This window comes from Ylistrum balloti, unplaced genomic scaffold, assembly GCF_031769215.1.
Source record: "Ylistrum balloti isolate Yb309-2 unplaced genomic scaffold, AGI_CSIRO_Ybal_v1 Utg369964, whole genome shotgun sequence".
Classification (NCBI taxonomy): Eukaryota; Metazoa; Mollusca; class Bivalvia; order Pectinida; family Pectinidae; genus Ylistrum; species Ylistrum balloti.
Genome location: NW_026782060.1, coordinates 635,153 through 658,930, shown reverse-complemented (window position 1 = coordinate 658,930; position 23,778 = coordinate 635,153). Strand labels below are relative to the sequence as shown.

Below are 23,778 nucleotides of genomic sequence, written 5' to 3'. Positions count from 1 at the left end.
ACAAATCTAAATGTTTTGACTGACACACAAAACTACAATATATGGCTGACAAACAAACCTACAAATCTGTGACTGACATACAAAACTACAATATATGGCTGACAAACAAACCTACAAATCTGTGACTGACATACAAAACTACAATATATGGCTGACAAACAAACCTACAAATCTGTGACTGACATACAAAACTACAATATATGGCTGACAAACAAACCTACAAATCTGTTACTGACATACAAATCTACAATATATGGCTGACAAGCAAACCTACAAATCTGTGACTGACATACAAATCTACAATATATGGCTGACAAGCAAACCTACAAATCTGTTACTGACATACAAAGCTGCAGTGTATGGCTGTCAAAAAAGCTACATGCTGTGTCAGCCACGCAAAACTTAAACATATGACTGACAAACAAATCTACATGTTTTGGCTGACACACTTGCGCATTAATTCCCGTCTTTATCATCGTAACAAAATATGACGGTGACGTGCACTTTTGCCTGGGAGAGACACAAGAAAGGCGGTCTACGCAAGTATGTATTGATCTACTGTAACATCGTCGCTATGGTGTGGTAACCTCGAAAACTCTGGAATTTAAACCCCACGAAAATGTAGTATTCTACAGATTCTATCATATCTCCGCTAATTTTTTTTTTTTACTCTAAATCGTATTTTTATCTGAATTCTGTAATATTCTGTACAAAATCAATGAGATAAACAAAAGAACGTAATAATTTGCAGTTTATTATGCTACATGTGTGATATCGATTCTTATCAGTAACTTCAAATTTGAAAGACAAGAGTACCTGGTCAAGGGTATCGTCAAACCACACAAGACTTAATAGGGCCTATATATTGGACAAAATATAACACGAACCTAAGGACACGTCAGCATGATATATTGTTTGATATCAGCAGTGCAAATGCTGCCGAGGGTAGGAAATGGCATGTAAGGTCACTTTATCGACAAAATGTCATGTCACGTTGGAGCGTATACAGACTGCTGACAGGTGTACCTGACGTAATTCAGCAACGCTTAAACTGCAACCCTAGCAGAAATTTTAGTGAACAGCTAGTGACGCTAGCAAAAGTTTAAAAAGGTTGTTACAATGAGTTGTTGAAAGGTTCAGAACTGCCAGGAAGAAAGAGGTTTGGCTTGTAACCGCCTTAAATGTGACCATCAATGAAACTGAAAAAATTCTATTTGGATGAATTCGGCAAGGTAATATCATTGAGATATATCAAAATATCAATTACTAGAATTTTTTTTTCAAAGATCGTCGAAGTTGCCACCTGAAGCTCCATGCACTAAAACATTAGGTTTTCCCCAGTTTCAAATGCAATTTTGATGCACAGCGCACACATGTACCAAATTTTTGGCAACTGACCCAAATCCAGTGTGATCAGATGTAACTTAAATCCTGTCCTCGGAAATTAATACAAATGTGCGCTGATACTGAAAAATTGAAAAATCAGATCGGACCGAAAAAGCTAAACGATTATGCTTTCAATAATAAATTTACGAAGGAAATTTCGATGAGTTTTACGTCAGTGGCCATACCACAAATGATAAGACATTGCTTCCACGTTAGTCGAAATTTCATGAGGTCATATTTTTGGAAACAGTTACTGAAGTCATACTATTTTTGTTTATCAATACACATCTACGATAAACTATTTCTAGTGACGAGTGTCCTTTAACTTTGATTATCCATAGGCAAATGAATGGCGGCAGGTACAGACCAACATATCTTTGGTGATGAATGCAATCGATTAGGTACATGTTAGCGCTAGTGACATAGAGTCCTACTGGATGATGTTAGGGACATTGTAGAATGTTATCACAATGTTCCATCTAACTATAGATATTTAAAGATAGTATCTTCGAATGCACTTCATACTGAGTTTTGTGAAGCGCAATCTCTTCGGCAAATTGATCGGAATATTCCTTAAACACTGCATCTATGTTGAATCGCGTTCATGACATGTAAAGATGCTTTTGGAGCTAATTTATAGGGCCTCAGTGTCTGATCACGCTACCAGATGTCTGTCTGACTAACTAAACTTTCTACAAAATATGTTTGGTGAAGTATATTTAGAGAGAGATTTTTTGAATGATTTAGTGACAATCACAAGTTTCTCGCTTAGCAGAAGTACTTGTTTACCTGAAATATACATATGTAGATTGAGTGTACAGACGAGTCCTTAGGCTATAGCATAATATGACTCACTTAACTGTCATCCAGAATACAGATCAAAGCATTAATACCATCGATACAAAAAAGAAATCCTATTTTAATTATCGCAATAATTTTTATGAAATATATACCACCATACGAGAGCACATGTGTTTATAAATAACGTATATGTAGTGCGCGTGTCGTCGACTCAATTCATAAAGAAGTACATGGAAGTAAACAAGATTATCAATAGTGTTAATTTTCTTGTACAAGATCACACACGGTGTGCTATTTTCATCAGACGCAATACCTGCCGTGACGATGATGTCAAATTGTAATGTTTTATATGAGAAAATAAAAAGCACTCGACAAAATTTAATATCATTTATTTATGTTGATCTCAAATTTTAAGATAAATACATACATTACATTGTAGTCATACATATTTCTCTGAAAACATGTAATTTTACTATATATAAAGTCTTTATAGAAGTGTATAAGATCGGAGTATTAATGGAGATCTCACGCACAGACATTTTTGTAATTTGAAGGTTCCGTCGCCCATGTTATCGACACAAATAAACACAGGACACTGACGCATCGACCTCAACAACCGGCACTTAGTGAAGTACAGGCTGACAATATCCAGTACGGACATCTAGGTCATTTTATGTATCTCATTTTATTTCTGATCTTATTACTTAAGTGACGACTTGGAAATTTTAGACAAAACGGTATTTTTGTGTGTTTTTCCCATCACGGATAATCAGAACAATTTCCTTAGTAAATCTATTAGTCAAAAAATATCCAATGAGAAGACGTCATGTGACCAAGAAAGTCAAATGGGATATATAAGGAGTCTCTAATAAGAGAAATTCTCTCTTTATAACCAATACCAGGCAGAGACGCACACTCCAGGTCAACATGTTTACTTGTATTGCCTCATATCATTGTTGTATCATCACAACGTTAATTGCAGTCAGTGTTGCAATACCTACATTCACGGAGACGATCCATCTAGAGAAATTGTCTACGGTTTACCTGCCTTACAGATACGAGAACGATGTCGGACAGTTCATGTATCCTTCAGGTGCCGCAGAACAGACGGCGTACGATCCCGCCTCACAGTTCATTTATATTGTCGGTGAGTGAATATTAAATGTTACATTTTTGCTCTCATACAAATCATTATTTTACACTCATATTCACAAAACACATTCAGATGTATTGCTCAATATAACTAGACTAACATTTAGATTGTAGGAGATCATGAGATTGAGCGCTCTATTTCCCTCGAAAAGTACGTTGGTAAAGATTAATGTCTTTCAGTCTCCGCAGTATGAAGTTATTCAGCCATTTGAAAGACACAGATGTAAACGGAAGATAGTAAAAAAATCATGATATAAAAAGTGACAGTTTGTTGAGTATGAGGAATCAAATACGCACAAAATATTTAACTTTAGGCTGAAACAAATTTAATGACACGTTAGAAGTGTTTAATCACTGTAATAGAATCGGTTCCTTTCTTTGATTATTTTATTCATTTATCTATTTATTTATTTATTTATTTTGTACATTTTTCACACAAATATTTCGTTTATCAATTATCCAGTCTATTCGTGAAGTATGGATGGAAGGGCACACAAGAGTGAAGTGTATCGCTGCTGATTTTATCAGTGTTATATGTACCTAACCGGATGATAGTCTTTCACGGTTCACACAAAAATGCAATAAAATGTACACATTATAAAGTACAACCACTTTGACATTTAACACTGATCGTAAGGAAAATATGAAAACCGTCGAGGTCAGACATTCCACTCCAATTGCAGCCATGTTGCACTGACGGAGTATTCGCCGTTGGATTATTTATAGATGATTTGGGACAAGGTCACGAATTTACAAATGTCCATAATGAAAATAAGTTCATTTACAGTATAACATACATTTTGTATGTAGCTCTGTTTGACAATAATGACATGAAAGTGTTCAGATTATGCTAGAGACCTGTGTGAATTCTGACTTTCAAAATGTAACCCTATAATTCATATATATATATATATATATATATATATATATGCTGTATATCGGCTCGAGAGACACAAACATTTTTTTTTATTACTTTACCAAATATACGCCCGCTCCGAATTGCACACTTGAACATACCTTTGTATACAAGTAAAATAGCCTGGCATGAACACTTGTATTTCTATCATGAAAAATATATCCAGATTTTTTTGATGACGATGATATTTTTCAGTCTCTATCTTACATGACTGATTAGAATTAACATGCGAAAAGAATAAAACTTATCAAAATACAAATGGATCAGTGATACCATTTACTTAAAATTCAAACTAAGTTAAGAAAGTTTTTACTATTATATACAGTAACCAAAAACCTCTGTACAGTATGCTTACCGGAATTATAGCTGATGGAAATGTTGTAAATGATTAAATATCGAAAGATAAATAAAATTTATTTGATGATATAATACTTAATTGTATTGCGGGAAAATGAAATTGAAAAAAAAAAAATCCTAAAAATGAAAAAAAAAAAACCCTCCCTAAACTTAGACTCCCAGGTGTGCAGCAGAATGTCATCAAGGATACCATGTAAAGATATAGGACATAGCTGACATGCAACAAATGCAATAAAATGTGCACATTACAAAGTACAACCACGTTGACATCTAACACCGATCGTAAGGTAAATATGGAAACCGTCGAGGTCAGACGTGCAGGTAGACAAAAGAAGGTTATTATTCCGCTCCAATTGCAGCCATGTTGCACTGACGGAGTATTCGCCGTTGGATTGTTTATAGATGATTTGGGACAAGGTCACGAATTTACAAATGTCCATAATGAAAATAAGTTCATTTACAGTATAGCATACATTTTGTATGTAGCTCTGTTTGACAATAATGGCAAGAAAGTGTTCAGATTATGCTAGAGACCTGTGTGAATTCTGACTTTCAAAATGTAAGCCTATAATTCAAATGTAACCCTATAATTCATATATATATAGGCTGTATATCGGCTCGAGAGACACAAACATTTTTTTTATTACTTTACCAAATATACGCCCGCTCCGAATTGCACACTTGAACATACCTTTGTATACAAGTAAAATAGCCTGGCATGAACACTTGTATTTCTATCATGAAAAATATATCCAGATTTTTTTGATGACGATGATATTTTTCAGTCTCTATCTTACATGACTGATTAGAATTAACATGCGAAAAGAATAAAACTTATCAAAATACAAATGGATCAGTGATACCATTTACTTAAAATTCAAACTAAGTTAAGAAAGTTTTTACTATTATCGGTGTTTGTACAGTAATCAAAAACCTTTGTACAGTATGCTTACCGGAATTATAGCTGATGGAAATGTTGTAAATGATTAAATATCGAAAGATAAATAAAATTTATTTGATGATATAATACTTAATTGTATTGCGGGAAAATGAAATTGAAAAAAAAAAAATCTTAAAAATGAAAAAAAAAAAAACCCTCCCTAAACTTAGACTCCCAGGTGTGCAGCAGAATGTCATCAAGGATACCATGTAAAGATATAGGACATAGCTGACATGCAAAAAATGCAATAAAATGTGCACATTACAAAGTACAACCACGTTGACATCTAACACCGATCGTAAGGTAAATATGGAAACCGTCGAGGTCAGACGTGCAGGTAGACAAAAGAAGGTTATTATTCCGCTCCAATTGCAGCCATGTTGCACTGACGGAGTATTCGCCGTTGGATTGTTTATAGATGATTTGGGACAAGGTCACGAATTTACAAATGTCCATAATGAAAATAAGTTCATTTACAGTATAGCATACATTTTGTATGTAGCTCTGTTTGACAATAATGGCAAGAAAGTGTTCAGATTATGCTAGAGACCTGTGTGAATTCTGACTTTCAAAATGTAACCCTATAATTCATATATATATATATATATATATATATATATATATATATATATAGGCTGTATATCGGCTCGAGAGACACAAACATTTTTTTTATTACTTTACCAAATATACGCCCGCTCCGAATTGCACACTTGAACATACCTTTGTATACAAGTAAAATAGCCTGGCATGAACACTTGTATTTCTATCATGAAAAAAATATCCAGATTTTTTTGAAGATATAGGACATAGCTGACATGCAAGTAAAAAAGCCGGTTACGTGATATAAGCCTGATATGTCAGAATGTGGTAAGTCTCTAGCCTAATGATTGTGAATCTGCTGATAATGGCTACCAGTGTTGTTAAGTACATAGATGTTCACTGATGACTAATGTATGGTCCACACTGAAACTATCCACGTGCGATCATCTACAGATCAAATCGTATTAAAAAATATAAATTATTTGTAAATCTGAGGTGTGATATTTATTGCTGACATGTTTAAATAAGTTTGTCGGGTATACAGATTAATGATTTTACATGTAAATTGGAAATCACTTCAGTCGGATTTTTTTTCTCTACTGTGTGCACGACATATTCATAATATTCATAGTTTACAATAATTTCTTATCTAACCGCTTTGACACGCATCTCGCCTGGATATTTAACACACAAATGCTTGTGAACGGTCGTATTTGTGTAGAGTTTACCCTTGAGATCTGCCATCTCAGGTAGCAATTTGTACACGAAGGCATGACAAAGTATTGTTACAATGCAAAAAAGCTTTTCCATTTTCAAATATTTAGGATTAACATGCAATTTTTGTAACAGAATACCTCACTAACCACGACAAGAATGTTTCAGTAGAGGTTTGCTGAATATAACAAAATTTGGGGTTACAACGTATAAAAACCTGTTTTTGAGTGATGTGGTAAGGCATGTGTATTATGAACACAAATACCTTATCTGTATGGATATCATATACTGAACTATCCAGTTTCTTCCAGCAACTTATTGTGACGATACAAAAGAAATGCGTTTTAAAAAGCATGTGAATTGTACACGAAGAAAGATGTAATGCTCTGTTTCTTCAAAGTGTCGGCCTGCTATCTGGTAAATTCGCAAATGTAATGGTTTTTTGCTTTTGTAACCAGCCGTTATCATTGGCTGTATCAGGCATTAGTCTAAATAAAGATCATAATGTCGTAAAAGGAATACGGACAAAGAATTTATCTCTGTAACGTGAACCGATCGAAATTACTCGACTACTGACCATTAAAACGTAAGCCACACCCGTAATACACAACAACAACTACCATTTATTTACAATACACCATAATTTTAATATACAATATATACATATAACATTAATAAATCCACATTCGAACTGATTCTCTCCCCCCCCCCTCTCTCTCTCTCTCTCTCTCTCTCTCTCTCTCTCTCTCTCTCTCTCTCTCGCACGCATTAATATGAAATACAATAAATCTAAAACCAAAATATGAGTTAATATAACATTAATCAACACTAACACACAGGATATCTAAGCGTCTATGTCTTATACTTAACACAGCAAATAAAACGATGTTTTTTGTGTAATCAAAACCACTTATTTATCATTATACAATGACATGTGATAACACTAAGAATTAAAACTGCTACAGCCACTCGCTATCTTGTACCAGTTAAGGAATCGTCTTTACAAGATGGCGGAGGGAGATGGCCACGAAAAATAGGTGCTCCCTTTAAGCCAAAAAAAAAAAAAGCTCTCGTTTATGAATACAATCCGACCAAGAAATGTACTACGCCAAACTTAGAAATGCTCATTACATTAAAATAATTGAGTGTTGCTAATAAATTCATAAATAATTGTGAGCTCTTCGCAAAGTTGAGAGAGCTGCCGAGGCTCATATCGAAACATTCAGGGAAACACTCCAATGACATCCACTTTTCAGTAAGACATTTCCAATGCTCATCATCTGATAATACTTACAGAAAACTAGGGAAAACAATCTTGTTTACGTTACGGACTGGTCCGTGGAAATATATGGCAATTCGACTAAGGAATGGTCCTAAATAACATGATATATTTGTATTGTTTCCACATCAGAACTCAATATCATACACAATGTAATGCACGTTTTCCTTTTCCTTACATATATTCGGTTTCGTGGTATTCCATTGCTATTATTACAAAGTTGGAGATGCTTTTCGAGGGTAATCATGTGTGTTTAGCATATTTCCAAATAATTTAACGTCAAACTCTTGGCAGTAACAAGAAACTAATTCTTAATGAAACTGTGTCGTATACGATGGCCATAATGCTAAGGACGCTTTGCTGTCAGTAGAGGAATTGAAAGAATCTATGTTCAGCTTTCCACTCACTTCAGACAGGGATATCCCACGTAATACCCCATCCTAGATTTTTCTATCTCACCCGATCTGTGCACACGTCTGAGATACCCCGAACTCGCTCAGTTACAGCTAACAGATTTTATTAATCAACGGATGATGTTCAGATCGAGTCCATACAGTAAGGTACGAAAACGTGGGCTTCATTTAAGAAAGACACCTAGGTTCTAGATTGGCTGGAAGAGCTTTTAATGTGTTTAATTAATGTCAATATTTAAAAAATATGTTTATTTACCGGCAACTGTCAATTTTAAGACTTATCATACAAAATTCAGTGATTAATTCAAACGTCATGTGGTGTTATCAAGGAACATACAATGCACTTTTCAAGTGTAACTTGTACTGTCAATTTGTCAGAACAAATATCCAACTTCGGGATATTCGAGGTTTTGAGCACAATGTTTTCTAAATGAGCCACAGAACATTTTAATTTTTAACAGGCTATGAGACCTAACGAGGTTTAACTGTCATCCCAACCAAACGATTTGAAACAAAAATTGAAGTTAAGGAGTACAAACCTTTTGGTCTTTTGGTATTTCCGCTTCATTCTAAATCCTATTGAAGTCAATTCTTGGTACCAATTCCTAACTGAAATGCATCTGTTTTCGTTGGAACCACTCCATAATTATTTCAATAGGAGTTTTATAAAGTGTATTTCTGAGATTAAGTCCGTAAAGTTAACAAGATTGTTTTCGATAAGAGCAAAAACTCATGGCGAATTCTGCCTCGATGCCAAATTCAACAGTTCTCTCAACATGGCGATGGACACACAATTTTTTGTATGAATATTTAAGGCCAGATTGTATTCATGAACCAATGATATGTAGTGTAAGAGAGCACTTACAGGTAGCTTTTGCAGCAGTCTTTCTCTGACATCTTGAGAAGAACATTTCTTTTGACCAAACCACTGTTGTGTGCTAGATACTGTAAAACACTTATATTTCGTGTGGTAGCTATTTTCGCAAGGACACGCGAGGAGAGACAATCGAGAATTAAGATCTTTCGCGATTATTTGTACAAATCTATTGACGAAGTCCATGTTATTCTGTCGTTAACTTGCTTTTACATTTGTTTACACTTCCGATGAGTATATATATATACGTAACCATAACAACACAAAGAAATATACTAGATATCTATATATATATATATATACGCTTTTCAATTTCAAACTTTTTTAGAACTCTGTACTTTTAAACGACATCTACGTATTGTGGACTGTAGAACTGCACAAAATGGCGTCATTCAGATGTACTGTCACTCAGAACTCCTCGGGTGTGCTTCACAACACAATACCTCGGATGGAATAGGTGTAAGGATATGAAGTGAATTCAAACATTTTATTAGCCGGAAAGCATTGCGACACCCACAAATTTTGATATGGATTTAGAATACGCCAAATTAAGATTAGGGATTACGTTTGATCTGAAAGAAAAGCAAGTGCTTACATTAAGATCATTGTATGAGGGTAAAGATACCCTGGCAGTATTGCCAACTGGCTAGAGAAAGAGCGCGATTTTCCAGTTACTTCCATTTTTACTGCAAAAAAGTTGGCTGCAGTCACACCAATGATAGTTTTGATCGTAACCCCACTTAATTCAATTATGCAAGACCAAGTTCAACATTTGGCCGAGAGTGGAATTCCTTCATGTTTCCTCAATATTGAAGGGACTGGGGCTTCTACCTACAAGACAGATACTGTTCGGTTGGCAATTTTTCATCACTGAATGTGCATGTGAATTTATCTGTTTGCCAGTCTAATAAACTTTTTTTTAAAAAGAATGTCCGGCCTGTTAAAATACATATTCATGCATTCGATCGTTCTCTTTTATCTGCTCTCTTTGGATTTTTCAGAGTCAGACACATGGTTTGAAGACAAAACTAAAATTTCAGATTTTATTGTTCTCTCTGACACGCATTGCGTGTAACAAGAGGTCATTGTACAAAGTAGACACGATACATGGCTGACAGAGTAATTGGATATACAATGTACATATATTTATACATACATACATACATACATCTGATGATAATTAAAAAAAAAGTGCATATGGAATGCACTAACTTCTTTTCTGATACAGGAAACCAACGTTTTTGGTCTTTGTCGTCAACTTTTATATACAACACATTTGCATGTTTTGGAAGTTATATCATTGATTAAATTCATTTAAAAATAGAGAAAAATACAGTTTAGTTTTGTACGACAGAAACCCAAATTGATTTCTCAATATTAATATATATATATATATATATATATAAGCCCATGCTAATACGAATTTAGCATGTTTTTTTTTTTTAATACATTCGCATACAAAATTGTCCTGTTTTGAATGACAAGTATTTAGGATATAGTGATAAATCACTTAACCATAATATAAACTAAACTTTTCTTTTCTAGATATTTACATGCAATTACATCGTATGCTAATGAAAAAAGTACATGTTATATACATATGACGTCAATGGAAAAATTGTCTTGTACTGTAATACATATAAGCAACGACAGATCACTTGAGAATTACTTGAAGCTTTTCTAGAAATTTACATACATTGTCTATCAGGCGCTTGTGAAAAAATAGAAAACATTTCTTTCATTTTGAATTTACTTGGATACTTTCAATGATACTCGGGGATGAACTTATTTCTAAGGTGAACTATCTGTACATTATTACATTTGTAAAGATAGTGATAGTCGTCACCAGTTTCATTAAGACAGAAAGTACAAACTCGATCTTCACGCGGAATACCTCTCCAGCGTCCTGTTTCAATAGGAAATTTCATATTCGAAGTTCGAAATTTACTTAATATCATTCTGTTTTTTATCAGTTAATTCACACAAATATTTTTCAAAGAAAAATTAACTTTTAAAATCTTATAAAATTGTCCACAAGAAGAATTCTCCATATCACTGAACCATTTCTGTACATATTAATCTTGTAGACATTTTCTAATGCTTGATTTTAGCCAACTCTTATCTGCTGAACAAGTTTCTTGAAAATTCCATATAAATCCCATTCTAGTATTGTTAAATATAGATTTTACACACTTAAACCACTTAAACTGACTATTTTCCCTTTCATCTAACTTATATAGCATTCTATATATATTACTTGATAATTTCGTTTAAATCTACACACCGACGCAATATATGTTTCATAGTTTTCTAAGGCTTCCGCCTTGAAGCTAACAGCAGATGAGCATTTTTTAGCACATGAAAACAGACGGAATGAGGTGCTCCTCGAGCTGTACATCCAGAAACCTTTCTAAATTTCAACGATATTTATCTTGAATTGCCTTATAAAGAGAAAGAGAATGTAACCTTTTTAATCGATGAACAACATAAGTGGCAGCATTGATGAATTGACGGTTTTTGGGGTGTACCGTCTGCTGCACTGCTGTGCGCCATGTTGTTTATGAAAGTAGCCTCCTAGTTCCAATATGGAAGTTTTCGTATCACGTCCGAGGTCATGAAGCGTTAGTCACATTCGAGGAGTTCCAAGTGGATGTACTGTACAGGTTTTAGGTCATAGGTCAACATGTGTGTCACATTAGATAAAATTGTAAATCCCCCATACTATTTATGTTTGGAAAGGTGCTTAAATATTTACAATAACACAGTTTCTGACATACGCAATATCTATTTTATTGAATTACAAAATAAACAATAGGAAAACGACCAAAGTCGTTACTGCTTAGACGGCTATGGTATAATCAATATAAACACGTTAGGAAGCTTAACGTTAAACATTGTATAATATGTCTGGTCAATTGAAGTCTTATCATCTTGTCCTTAAATACTTGCTTTGTTGCGTTTATATTTCTGTTTGGAATGATATAAAGTTTACATTAATCATATGACTGAATCACTCTTCAAGTATAGTCGGATGGCTCTCATAAGCAAATTGGCGGTCAACAAGGAGCTATCGATTGCCGATATAGGACTTTGCCCTGGTCTATGTCTCTAATAGCTCATCAATTGCGAATATAAAGTCATTTTTAGGTCAACTTTCGCCAAATAATACATTAATGATTTACAGTGCTGTATAGTGCATGTGTGCGCACGATGTATGCACGCGGTTTTAGGTGATGTCATTGCGTTATCATGACTGTATTTCTTTTGTTCACAATCTGACCTCACTTTCTCTATTTTTGATTAGAATTGCAACATTATTCAGCAATTCGTTATACAATACACATTGTTATGGTATCCTGACTCTACACAAATGACTTATTATTTCACGTTTTATTTTGTAAATATGTACAGTAGTGAATAAGATATTTCCCCTTAAATCATTGGGGTATATACGTGTATAGTGTATCCTTCCGATATTCTATTACGTTGTGTTTGACAAACTTGGTGCAAAAAAAAAAAAAAAAAAAATAGTCAAGAAAATACCGACATGGCAACCTTATCATAATCCAAACTCAAGGGCAATAAAACAAGGACAAAGTATGAACAAAAGAATGATGTACACGGAGACTCCTGACAAATACAAGGGCAATAAGACCAGATGTTCCGGAAGAGTAAGAAGTGACCTTCACCGTGGCCTAAATTATAGTCATGATCACAATTCCGTTATAATAATTTTGCATGCTATCATTTTCTAAACGATCACGTTTTCGTCCGTTCTCTTATTACGCCTAATTCGTTATGAACCTTTGGTTTGGATATTATGTCCCAGGTTTGTCAGTTGTAACTTAAGTAATTTTTTCTGTTACACAGGAGGTGACGTTCTACATGTCCTGGATATCACCGACGTGTCCAACCCAACCGTGATCTACTGGCAGCAGTTTATTAACGTCGATCTAACAGATGTGGAATTCTGTGGGGATCATCTGTTTGTGGCTGTTGACAACAATAGCAATAAAGAAAATGGGTTTATCAACGTTTATAGAAAATATAACACAACCACTGGAACACTTGATTTGATGCACAGAATAACAGGTAATTAATCGACTTCATACAACTAATTACTTTTTCTTTAAGTTTGATTCTGATGATAATAGTAATAAAACAATGTCCGAGACATACTCAGAGGTATTTGTGAGCTTGAATCCATATCTATAGAGTCAAGTATGCTGTATCTCTTACGAAGTTTTTATTATCATTATTATTTGGAAGGGGATGTATTTTTCATTTTACGTTTCATTAAAACTCGGACACACCTAAAAAATAAAAATCTTGTATACAATAGTAATTCTTTTTGAAATCGGTACAGGTCTCTGTAGGGTCTAAAACATGAAGCAATGAAAGCCGAATTATACATTGTTTTATAGGCAATATTTCCTTGGTCGCAGTTCGTTGTCTTCTATCTGGCTGCCTATATTGTTTTCACGGAAACTGTTTAAATTTTGTCCAACAAAACGACAAAACGAATAGAAAATGCGGATGCTATAGTTTCTGAGAATGATCGTCTCAAATTGTAGTTTTTACGTCTTTGTTAATTGTTCAATGAGCATGTGTAGTCGTATGCATTGTAAAGAAAAAAATCCTTTACATTTGATATCACAGTGGTTGTACACAGCAAACAACACCTTTCATTGCAAATTTAGAATTAGCTGCAATATGATCAAATTATGAATTAAACATTCAATTTAATCATACAGCTATTTTTGCATTCTATGATTCCTCAGTCATGCTAGGAGCTTAATATAGTTAAGTCTACGATGCGATCGATGAAAATAAAATGGATCAAACGAAAAATCTGACAGGGGGTTGAATATTATTTGTAATTAAAACAAATCGTAAATGACAATATTGCATAATTCAAAAGACCTCTGTTATATCTGTATATCTTGAACCGTGTCAATATTTGAATGATTTAAGTCATGATCTGCCGGTTACGGCAAACCTTGGAGTATGAAGTCCACCAGAAAAAAACATTCAATTTATCTCGTCACGCATTTATTGTGCAGCGTGATACAATTGAAGGGAAACAACTTGTATAGAGTTATCAATGGCATTTGGAAATCAGCTGAGATCCAACCCTTATCAAATTATTTATGACATAAATAACACATAACATACAAACAGTCTCTTGAAGCTCTTCACGTCAATATGAAATTCTCATTCATTTATAGCTGTGCAGACCAATTTCTAAATCTATAACTTAATATTCGATTTGACTTGTTTAACTTTGCGATTAAAAATTGTGGTAGAATTGCGTTAAAGCCGAGTTGTAAGCTGTTATGATATCCTTTCTGTTTCAGTTGGTTCACTTCCCGACATGATATATCCTACATCTGACTGTCTAACAGTCGTCGTGGCTGTAGAGGCAGAAGCCTATCACAACGGCTCTCACTTCGTCGATCCAGAAGGTGGTGTTGGCATCATTAAATTCACCACAAACGCCGGCGTAAATGGGGCGTATCAGTACAGGAAACTCGACTTCAGGAAGTTTAACAATAAGTAAGTCGATAATTCGAGTTTTCTGTAGAATTATACTGAATATATCATACTTATTTCGAAAAAAAATTAATAAATAGTAAATAGTAGTATAAACAAGTTAAAAAAGATAATGGTACTGAATTTCATTTCTTATGAAGTATGCTATGGTTTCGTTAGGCAATGGAACCTTTACTGATCAGGGTGAATAGATAGAATGCAAAATACCAGTATATAAATACAGTTGTATTGTAACCCAAAATCATTGAAATGATGACAAAATATGTACATTGGAAATACAGTTTAAAGTTTAAGAAGCACATGCAGCAGATGACATGATGTTTGATATGGATACACTTGAGTTCCTGTTGTCTCAAACGACGACCTGTGATTAAACCTGTAGTCAAAAACTAAGTAATGTAAGGCTCTTAAATATGTACCGGGGCAAAGGACATCAAAACCATCCATTCCACACCACTATAAACCGTAAAATGTTTCTAAATACGATCATTTAATCAACATTTTGTAACACAGTGGAAAAATGATCCCGTATCACAGTTAAGTAGTAAGATATTAATTTCGTTATGTGAAGATTCGAGTGAGCAGATGGTATTTAAGAGTCTATAATATATCTTATTCAAGTACTGTAATTGCATCTACCATTCTACAAATAATCCTTCTAAGGTTTACTGTAGAATACTTAATTTTCATTTATTTCGTGGGCATTCTTAATAAATTCAAGTGTTCATGGTCTTATGAGATAAGTAAAAATAGATTAAGTCAAAAATTTACCAAATTATGTGTCCACGAAATGGTGTTTTGCTTTTGCAAAACCATGAAAATATATAATTTTACAGTAATAAATATCAGATCAATTAATTTGTATATGCATTAATTTATCTCCGATAGTCTGCCATGTGTTTTTGCATGAATATTCATAACAATTTCAAACGTAAATGTTAATGGTATTTTGATAGTTAAAGACATGCGATGAAAGTGTCGGAAATAAAATTGTTAAAAGTACGAAATATAAGAGACAAAATTCCAGTTGCATGTATCTTTAAAAACAAATGTTACACTATATAGTAATTGAAATATTTAATTGTCTTTGTGGTGAACATTCTTTGTGTTAAGGTGGCAGGACTTGGTATCCCGTGGGGCCCGGTTTATCTACAGAGAGAACAACAACACGTTCTCCAATGATTTGGAACCGGAGTATATCACATTTAACAAGGATGAGAGCATCGCATACCTATCACTACAGGTTGTATATAAGCTAAGAGATATGTTCACTACAGGTTGTATATAAGCCAAGACATATGTTTGAAATAATTCCTGAAAGTAATCAATCTCAAGCAGGAAATCCGAAATATACTTACACAAATGTAAATAATGTATGTTCCACTTTATAAAATAATATTAGATTAACAAGTCAAGCTCCACAGATTAATTTTTCTCACAAAAATGAAAAAGAGAACGAGAAAAAAGTCAGAGAAAAGAAGAAGAAAACAACAAAAATGGACATGGACGATTGGGAAAAAACATTAAAAAATATAGAACAGAAATAAAATGTTACTTCGATGTGAATTTGACGTTTTCTATTTTTACAGGAGAACAATGCAATTGCAGAGGTTGACGTGAGAACACAGAACATTACCAACATTCATCCTCTTGGTTTTAAAAACTGGACTAATTCTGAACTAGATTCAAGCGATAGAGATCAAAGTAAGTTTATCTGACCTTTTGATACTAGCATAGCAGTGCCCCAGGAAGCCAAGGACTGACATACACTTGACTTATGATGACCGAGTTTTGACGGGAAGGATGTGGTCCATTCACTTGACTGGATCAGTTTGATTCAAACTCAACGTTACAAAGATAATTAACGTCCATATACTCGATACAAAATGACAAGCTAAAAGCTTACTGCATGATTTTCCAATAAGTAGCTTGCACCAAATCGACCGATTCTAATATTGCGACATATGCATGTATGACTCTTGATGTCGTGTCTTCTATCAAATCCTTGGGTGTATAGATTATCTAGTACATAGCTACTGGTAACAAATATCATAAAAAACACACAAGTCATGGTTGATTTATTTCTATTGATATACAGTATCTTACGTGAGTTTCCTCACCAGACAAGCTTTACAAAACGAGTCTAAGGATGTTAGTAGGATGGACATAGTAAAATGACATTTGAAAAGCTTTTCCGAATCTGAAATCAAATAGAAGCGAATGCAATGTTTCAAAAACAAAATCAAACAAACATAGGGGGAAAAAATGAAGACAGATATTCATTAGGCTGATACTATATCTTTATTGTTGATATTCTATTTATTCAATTCTAACGTCAAATGCAATTAAGAATTTGAAGTTATTCATGACGTACTAATTAAAACAATGTGGATCTAAATCTATAATCATAGCTCCGCTCGGTGTTATAACCCGTGTGGTCATAACAAAACTAACGCAAGGGAAAGAATAGAAGTTCTTATAACACGATCAGTAGAATGACATACAGAATAGAAATTCTTATAACACAACCAGTAGAATAACATAAGGAACAGAAGTTCTTATAACACAACCAGTAGAAGATTTGAGAGTGACGTTTTAATGACTAGACGGTCACCTTTATCTTATAACACAACCAGTAGAAGATTTGAGAGTGACGTTTTAATGACTAGACGGTCACCTTTATCTTATAACACAACCAGTAGAAGATTTGAGAGTGATGTTTTAATGACTACACGGTCAGGCAAATGATCAGTGTGGAGCGTACTAGCACTGACTTGAAGGAAAGGAATTGATCTTTTGAATCGATTGAACGTTTTCGGCTGTACCTGTATTCCTATGTACATTTGCATAGAAAATAGTGTGACGGTATGGTAAAAATATAGGAAAAAAGTACACAAGATGGCATCAATGTCCTGTAATCGATTCGGCTATTTCAAATTTCGAATTCCTTCACTACATGAACTTGGTATAAATCTGTTTTGTATTCATAATGAGGGTTATCAGTCGTATCGACCTGGCGTAAAATTAAAATTGTATCACTTGATTATTGTAGAAATCAACATCCGTCCTTGGCCAGTGATGGGCATGTATCAGCCTGACTCCATCAAAGCAATACATATAAAAGGGAAAAGTTATCTTGTGACAGCCAACGAAGGAGACTCCAAAGATTATTCGGGTATACCAGGATCTGGTGGTTTCAATGAGGAATCAAGGGTTTCAGACCTTAACATAAGTGGTAAGCAAAGCATGGCTAAAATAATTGTCTTACGTTTGTATTACTTCTATATGACGTTATCAAAGTTTATCACAAGCAGAATAGAGATACTGATTTGGATGTTGACTTATTGCAAATGTGTTTTCATTATTAAGTATCTGTTGATAAAGTTAATGCTTGATATCAGCATTGATCTATCTTAATACTATAAATGACAACACTAGATAAGTAAACTCAATCTCAATACGCACTGTGACAATTTTTCGTATCAGCTTCATATAATCTCACTGACTTTTTTTAAAATGATGTTTATTTTCATGATAATTGTAGCCTCTTCAATAATCACGCGTTGGGCCAACCTGAATGGATTCAGTGGCACTCTGGATGAGGACGAAAATCTAGGTGAGTGAAATCGATTAAACACTGATTAAATATATAATGCATATTGATGCAGCATAAACGTGAGATTTTCCAAGCGAAGTCTATAATAAAGTGCTGTTTGTCTAAGCAGAACCTCTATGTTGTTTTAGGGCGGTTGAAGGTTTCTAAATTAGATGGACAATCAGGTGACACATACGACACATTGTACGCTTACGGAGCCAGGAGTATCTCAATAATTGACCTCGATACATTTGAACGAGTGTACGACAGCGGGGGCGAAATGGAAAGAAAGGTTGCTGAATATGAAAATGCGTTGTTTAATGGAGATGGATTAGCTGAAATTGTTTCTACGACGAAAGATTCCCGGTCTGACGACAAGGTAGAGTGACCTCATTGACAGTTTATATGTAATTGGTGGTGAAATAATACTTGTAATAACACTATTGTATACTGAAAGGATAAAGAAACGCAGGGTAATATTTATTCCGATATTTTGAAAACGCGTTCTCCAAATAAAGTGAAACTTTGTGAATTGAGTAATTAGGTCATATTACACCTTGTCATGTATCGAAAATTTAGTCACGGTACAGTGCGCAGCTCTGGTAAATGGAGGAAAGAAAAAACAATAATCTCGTGCACCGTGTTGTTCTGGTCTCATGCAGCGTTGGTCAAGACACTCTTCGTTAGTCTTTATACAGACCAACTGCTTCCCTAGAATTAATTGAGAATTTGATTCGTTTTAAGAATGGCACGACTCACAGAAGTTCAGAGGGGTCCGGCCATTCAGATGCTGATGCAATGACAACTGCAAAATCAGGTTGCTAGGCACTTTGGTGTAAATGTTTCCACCATAGAACTCTTGTAAGAAGTCTTCGGGAAACTGGGCGATTGGCCGATCGACCTAGGTCAGGACGTCTGCGCGTAACGTCACGAAGTCAGGATCGCTATTTCGTCGTCTCTCATGTGCGTAATCGGCGCCTTACTGCCGTTGAGAGTGCACTTAATGTTCGTGGAAATCATGGGCGTCCTATAAGTTCGAAAACTGTAAGGAATCGATTACGAGAACTTGGTGTAAAAGCACGTCGCCCATACGTAGGTCCATAATTTACCCATGCTCGACGTCAGCGTCGTATGGCCTGGGTCGCTGCACATGCTCCACGACGGTTTCCACTGAGGCAGTGGAGACAAGTTTTCTTCACGGACGAGTCTCGATTCTGTCTTTATCGATCTGACGGCCGTCAACATGTCTACCGACGTCGTGGCGAACGTTTTACGGACGCTTGCGTTGTAGAAAGGGATAGGTTTGGGGGCGGTTCAGTAATGGTGTGGGGAGGAATCTCACACGGGTTAAAATCACAATTGGTTGTCATTGATGGCAGTTTAACAGCAGCTAAGTATAGCGATGAGATCCTCCGACCCCATGTTATCCCTTTCTTACATTAACATAATCTAACTCACCAGCAGGATAATGTGAGGCCCCACGTAGCAAGAATTTGCCATGTCTTTCTGGCCAACAACAACATTCAACCACTAGATTGGCCGCCATATAGCCCTGATTTGTCCCCGATCGAGCATCTTTGGGACCAGTTGGATAGACAGGTTCGAAAGCGCCAGCCACCCCCTGCTACTCGAGAGCAGTTGACCAGAGCTCTGATTGAAGAGTGGGACAACATCCCCATAAGACGGATTAACGATCTCATGAACTCTATGACCAGAAGAATAAGGGCCGTGACCACAGCAAACGGCGGACACACAAGATATTGACTCAGTTCAATTTCAATTTCAAAATCCTATGGGTCCATTCAATTTAACCGTTAGTACCTCTAAACCAATTGTCAGATGCATAATACAGACTTTGGAAATTTTTAAGCTTTAATTTATCTGTAAGTATACAAAATTTCGTTTTAAATGAAGCCCGATATCATACTCAATTTCTGGTTTAAAGTTCACCCTGCGTTTCTTTATCTTTTTAGTATATATACTTTCTTAATGAAATGCTCTTATAGGTGATGCAATTTCAGCGTAATGTGTCCAGTACACAGTATAAATGCTCCAATATCGCATTATATTATAGAGAAGAACAAAAATCAAAACATCGCATTATAATCATACTTTTTTCATTGTGTTGTACAGGGGCCTGAGGTAGAGGACTTGGCTGTTGGTGAAATCGGAGATTTGATGTTGTTATTCGTCGGCTTGGAAAGACCTGGCTTCATTGCAATATATTCCATACCAGACGGTATCAATTCTATACAGTTCGAGAGCATTTACACCGGTATTCCCATAACAAATGACACGTTTGAAGATCTGTACAACCAGCGACAAATCAGTGAAATTGATCCCGAGGATATCAGGTGAAGAGGGAATGTTATATCTTATGTAATGGTAGCGGTTTTTATATTACTATGGCAAACAGTTATATGTTTTACAATTATTTGTCGGTGTTATTTTGTTACATTAAACCACGCTTAATCGTAACAGCAATCTTGATTGCACACGAAACAATATGGTTGGATTCATTATTAATTTTAAAGTTTGGGTGGTTGGGTGGCGACGTGGTTACGCACTCACCTTTAACCTAGCCGTCCGTAGTTCAATTCCCGGAATGGATGTGAAAAGGTATGGGGTTATCTGCCCGACCACGTGGGTTTTCCCCGGGTATTCCGGTTTCCGCCTACAATAAGACCCCTTGCGCGCTTCCGTCCGGGCTAACACGAGTGATTTATATAAGTTAGTTAACTTGTTTAATAATTATTTTTTAAATGAATAAAAGTTCATATTTCATATTTAAAATTGAGTACAGTACTTGTAAATAGTTTTATTTTGTACACAAGTCTGTGCATGCGGACATGGGTTTGTCTGCGTCCATCATTAGCAAAAATTGATAGATCTCGGAAATGCTCGAGATAATTCATATTTACATTAAATAAGTGTAGCTTCTTTTCCTAATGAGATTATACTATAGTAGTTGAGGCTTAAGGTTAGACTGACAAAGTTTACACTTAAACCCTCTGAAAATAATAAGCTTATAGATGGCTGTGTAGAAGATATTTCGTGTGACTTCTTCAATAGAGAAGTTCATTTCAACACCATTGTATAGAAAAGTATAGTTCTACATCTGAATGACTTGATGGTTAAGTCACCCCAGTGCGATATCTCAGCAACCTTTAATTGGCTCAGTGTCTGCAGAAACCATGATTGTAATATGAATGTAGCATAGGTCCTAAACCATCAACTCGATGTAGGTAATTTTGGAAGTTGTGTTCACTCTTTGGTGTAGCCAGTTCCAGTTGAACTACGAAATGATTATACAAACATAATCGCTCACGCATCACTCATACTATGGAATAATGGTCATACATTATTACGGATAATTGTTACGTTTAAAATCACACACTTTAAAACTTAGTACAAATATATAGAATACTTTCCAGGAACATCCGAAGTAAGAGTAATAGGTGGGTCATGCTCGTATATTACCATCGAGAGACAGTGTAAGGGTGAAGTGGGGAGACGGCGGTGCCGGGGGTATGGATGGGTGGTCCATGCTGCACGAGCACGTACATACAAACACACCTACATACATTCATTACTAACACTAGCGTTACGTGCGATCATTTGAATGATTAACCATAACTGTATTTGTACACCTGATTATATGAATTCAAATGTTATAGTTTGGTTGTCAAAGATCCATATTACTGTGTAACGATTTCCTAATATAACGGGGATAAGTTATCTATAAAATGTACAATCACGCTTTTCAAACATTTCGTTACTTACAAAATTAACTATGTTTTTTTAAGAATTCTATTTCAAAGATGCTGTGATAATTGTGCTGATGAAATTATAAGGGAAATGTAAGATTCCAACCCAGTTTACTTATCGTACTCTTCATTGTTTAAATACTTGGTATTAGCTCCTCGATAAAGATACTTGACTAGGTTATTCTCTCCTAATGCCTTATAACATGGTTATACTATTCAATAGAACCCATCTTTATAAGAGAAGAGTGGATTAATTAATTGTTTTTTAATGATATATGTACTAATTTTACTATCTGTTCACAGGTTCATCAGTGCGCAGGATAGTCCAAACAAGAAACATATACTGTGTAGCGCAGGGGCACTCAGTGGTACTCTATCAATTTTTGAGATAAAAGGATTAAACAACGATGTCACTAGCAGTGGAGTCCGCGCTGTTGACCATGTTGGAGTTTCCTTTATGGGGTGTATACTAATTATAGGTACACTGATCTCATCAATCTTTGGATGATCGTGATCGACTGGGGCCTTTGGAATTTGCACAGTATATTAGAGTGTTGGTAATCATGTAGAATGTTTATCTTGGCTGATTGTTAATACAACAATTCTTGAATGAATTGATGAAAACACATTTTGTTGTAAAACATTGAGTGATGTTACCACCAATTCACTCAATGACAACGACGTCATCGTCATCGAATTATTCATGAACGAATTGGTCCATCGATTTATTAATTAGGGGACTGATTCACCATTTTGTTTTTGTTTTGTTTTTTTTTTTTTTTTTTTTTGTTTTTTTTTTTTTTTTTTTTTTTTTTTTTTTTTTTTTTTTTTTTTTTTTTTTTTTTTTTATATATTTATTTCAAAGTTTATTTCAATTATTACCAAAATATTGTTCTATATTTCTAACGATATTGTCTAAACAATGTATATGGCTGCTGTGTGTATGTATAGAAAGCTGTATATTGGTCCTCATTTCATAACGCTAAACGAGTTGCAATGGCTACTCCATAACTTGATATAGTGTTTTGTTTGTACGTCAGTGTTCAGTACCTTTCATGCAAAAGCGTGCTACAAATGTATAAATTTTGCATTCATAAGAATGGACCGATGGACTGTAGGATTCCTTTTCAATGCTGCTGTAAATGTAATTTACAACGTCATCTAAACGCATAATATATAACCCTAGCTAAAGCTGATAAACGATGTAGTCGACAACGGAATGATTTAAATACATAATTAAAACATTGAAATATCGGAAATAATTATCGAAAGATAGTGATCTATGCAAAAACGTCAATAAACACGTTCATTTACGATTAACACACATAAATTACAGTAAGAGTGCGGCAAACGTTCCACATCCTCAATATTATTGATAGATCTGTTCATAAAGGCCGTATCAACTGTTCCTGGGACATTGTGTTATTGAGAGTTTTGCTAACTTATGCTGAGTTAATTTTTTTTCTGGATAGGCTGTATACAGTGTTCCTT

The 23,778-nt window shown here is 34.8% G+C and overlaps 1 protein-coding gene across 1 annotated transcript; it reads left to right on the top strand.

Moving 5' to 3' along the window:
* The first annotated feature begins 3,114 nt into the window (after positions 1-3,114).
* LOC132547626 (mesenchyme-specific cell surface glycoprotein-like) lies at positions 3,115-22,795 on the top strand. Its single transcript, XM_060211409.1, has 10 exons — positions 3,115-3,334; positions 13,243-13,464; positions 14,730-14,928; positions 16,039-16,168; positions 16,515-16,629; positions 17,978-18,160; positions 18,470-18,541; positions 18,670-18,899; positions 20,654-20,874; positions 22,591-22,795. Exons 1-10 carry the CDS (start codon positions 3,115-3,117, stop codon positions 22,793-22,795), a joined length of 1,797 nt encoding a protein of 598 aa, XP_060067392.1.
* Positions 22,796-23,778: the final 983 nt, after the last annotated feature.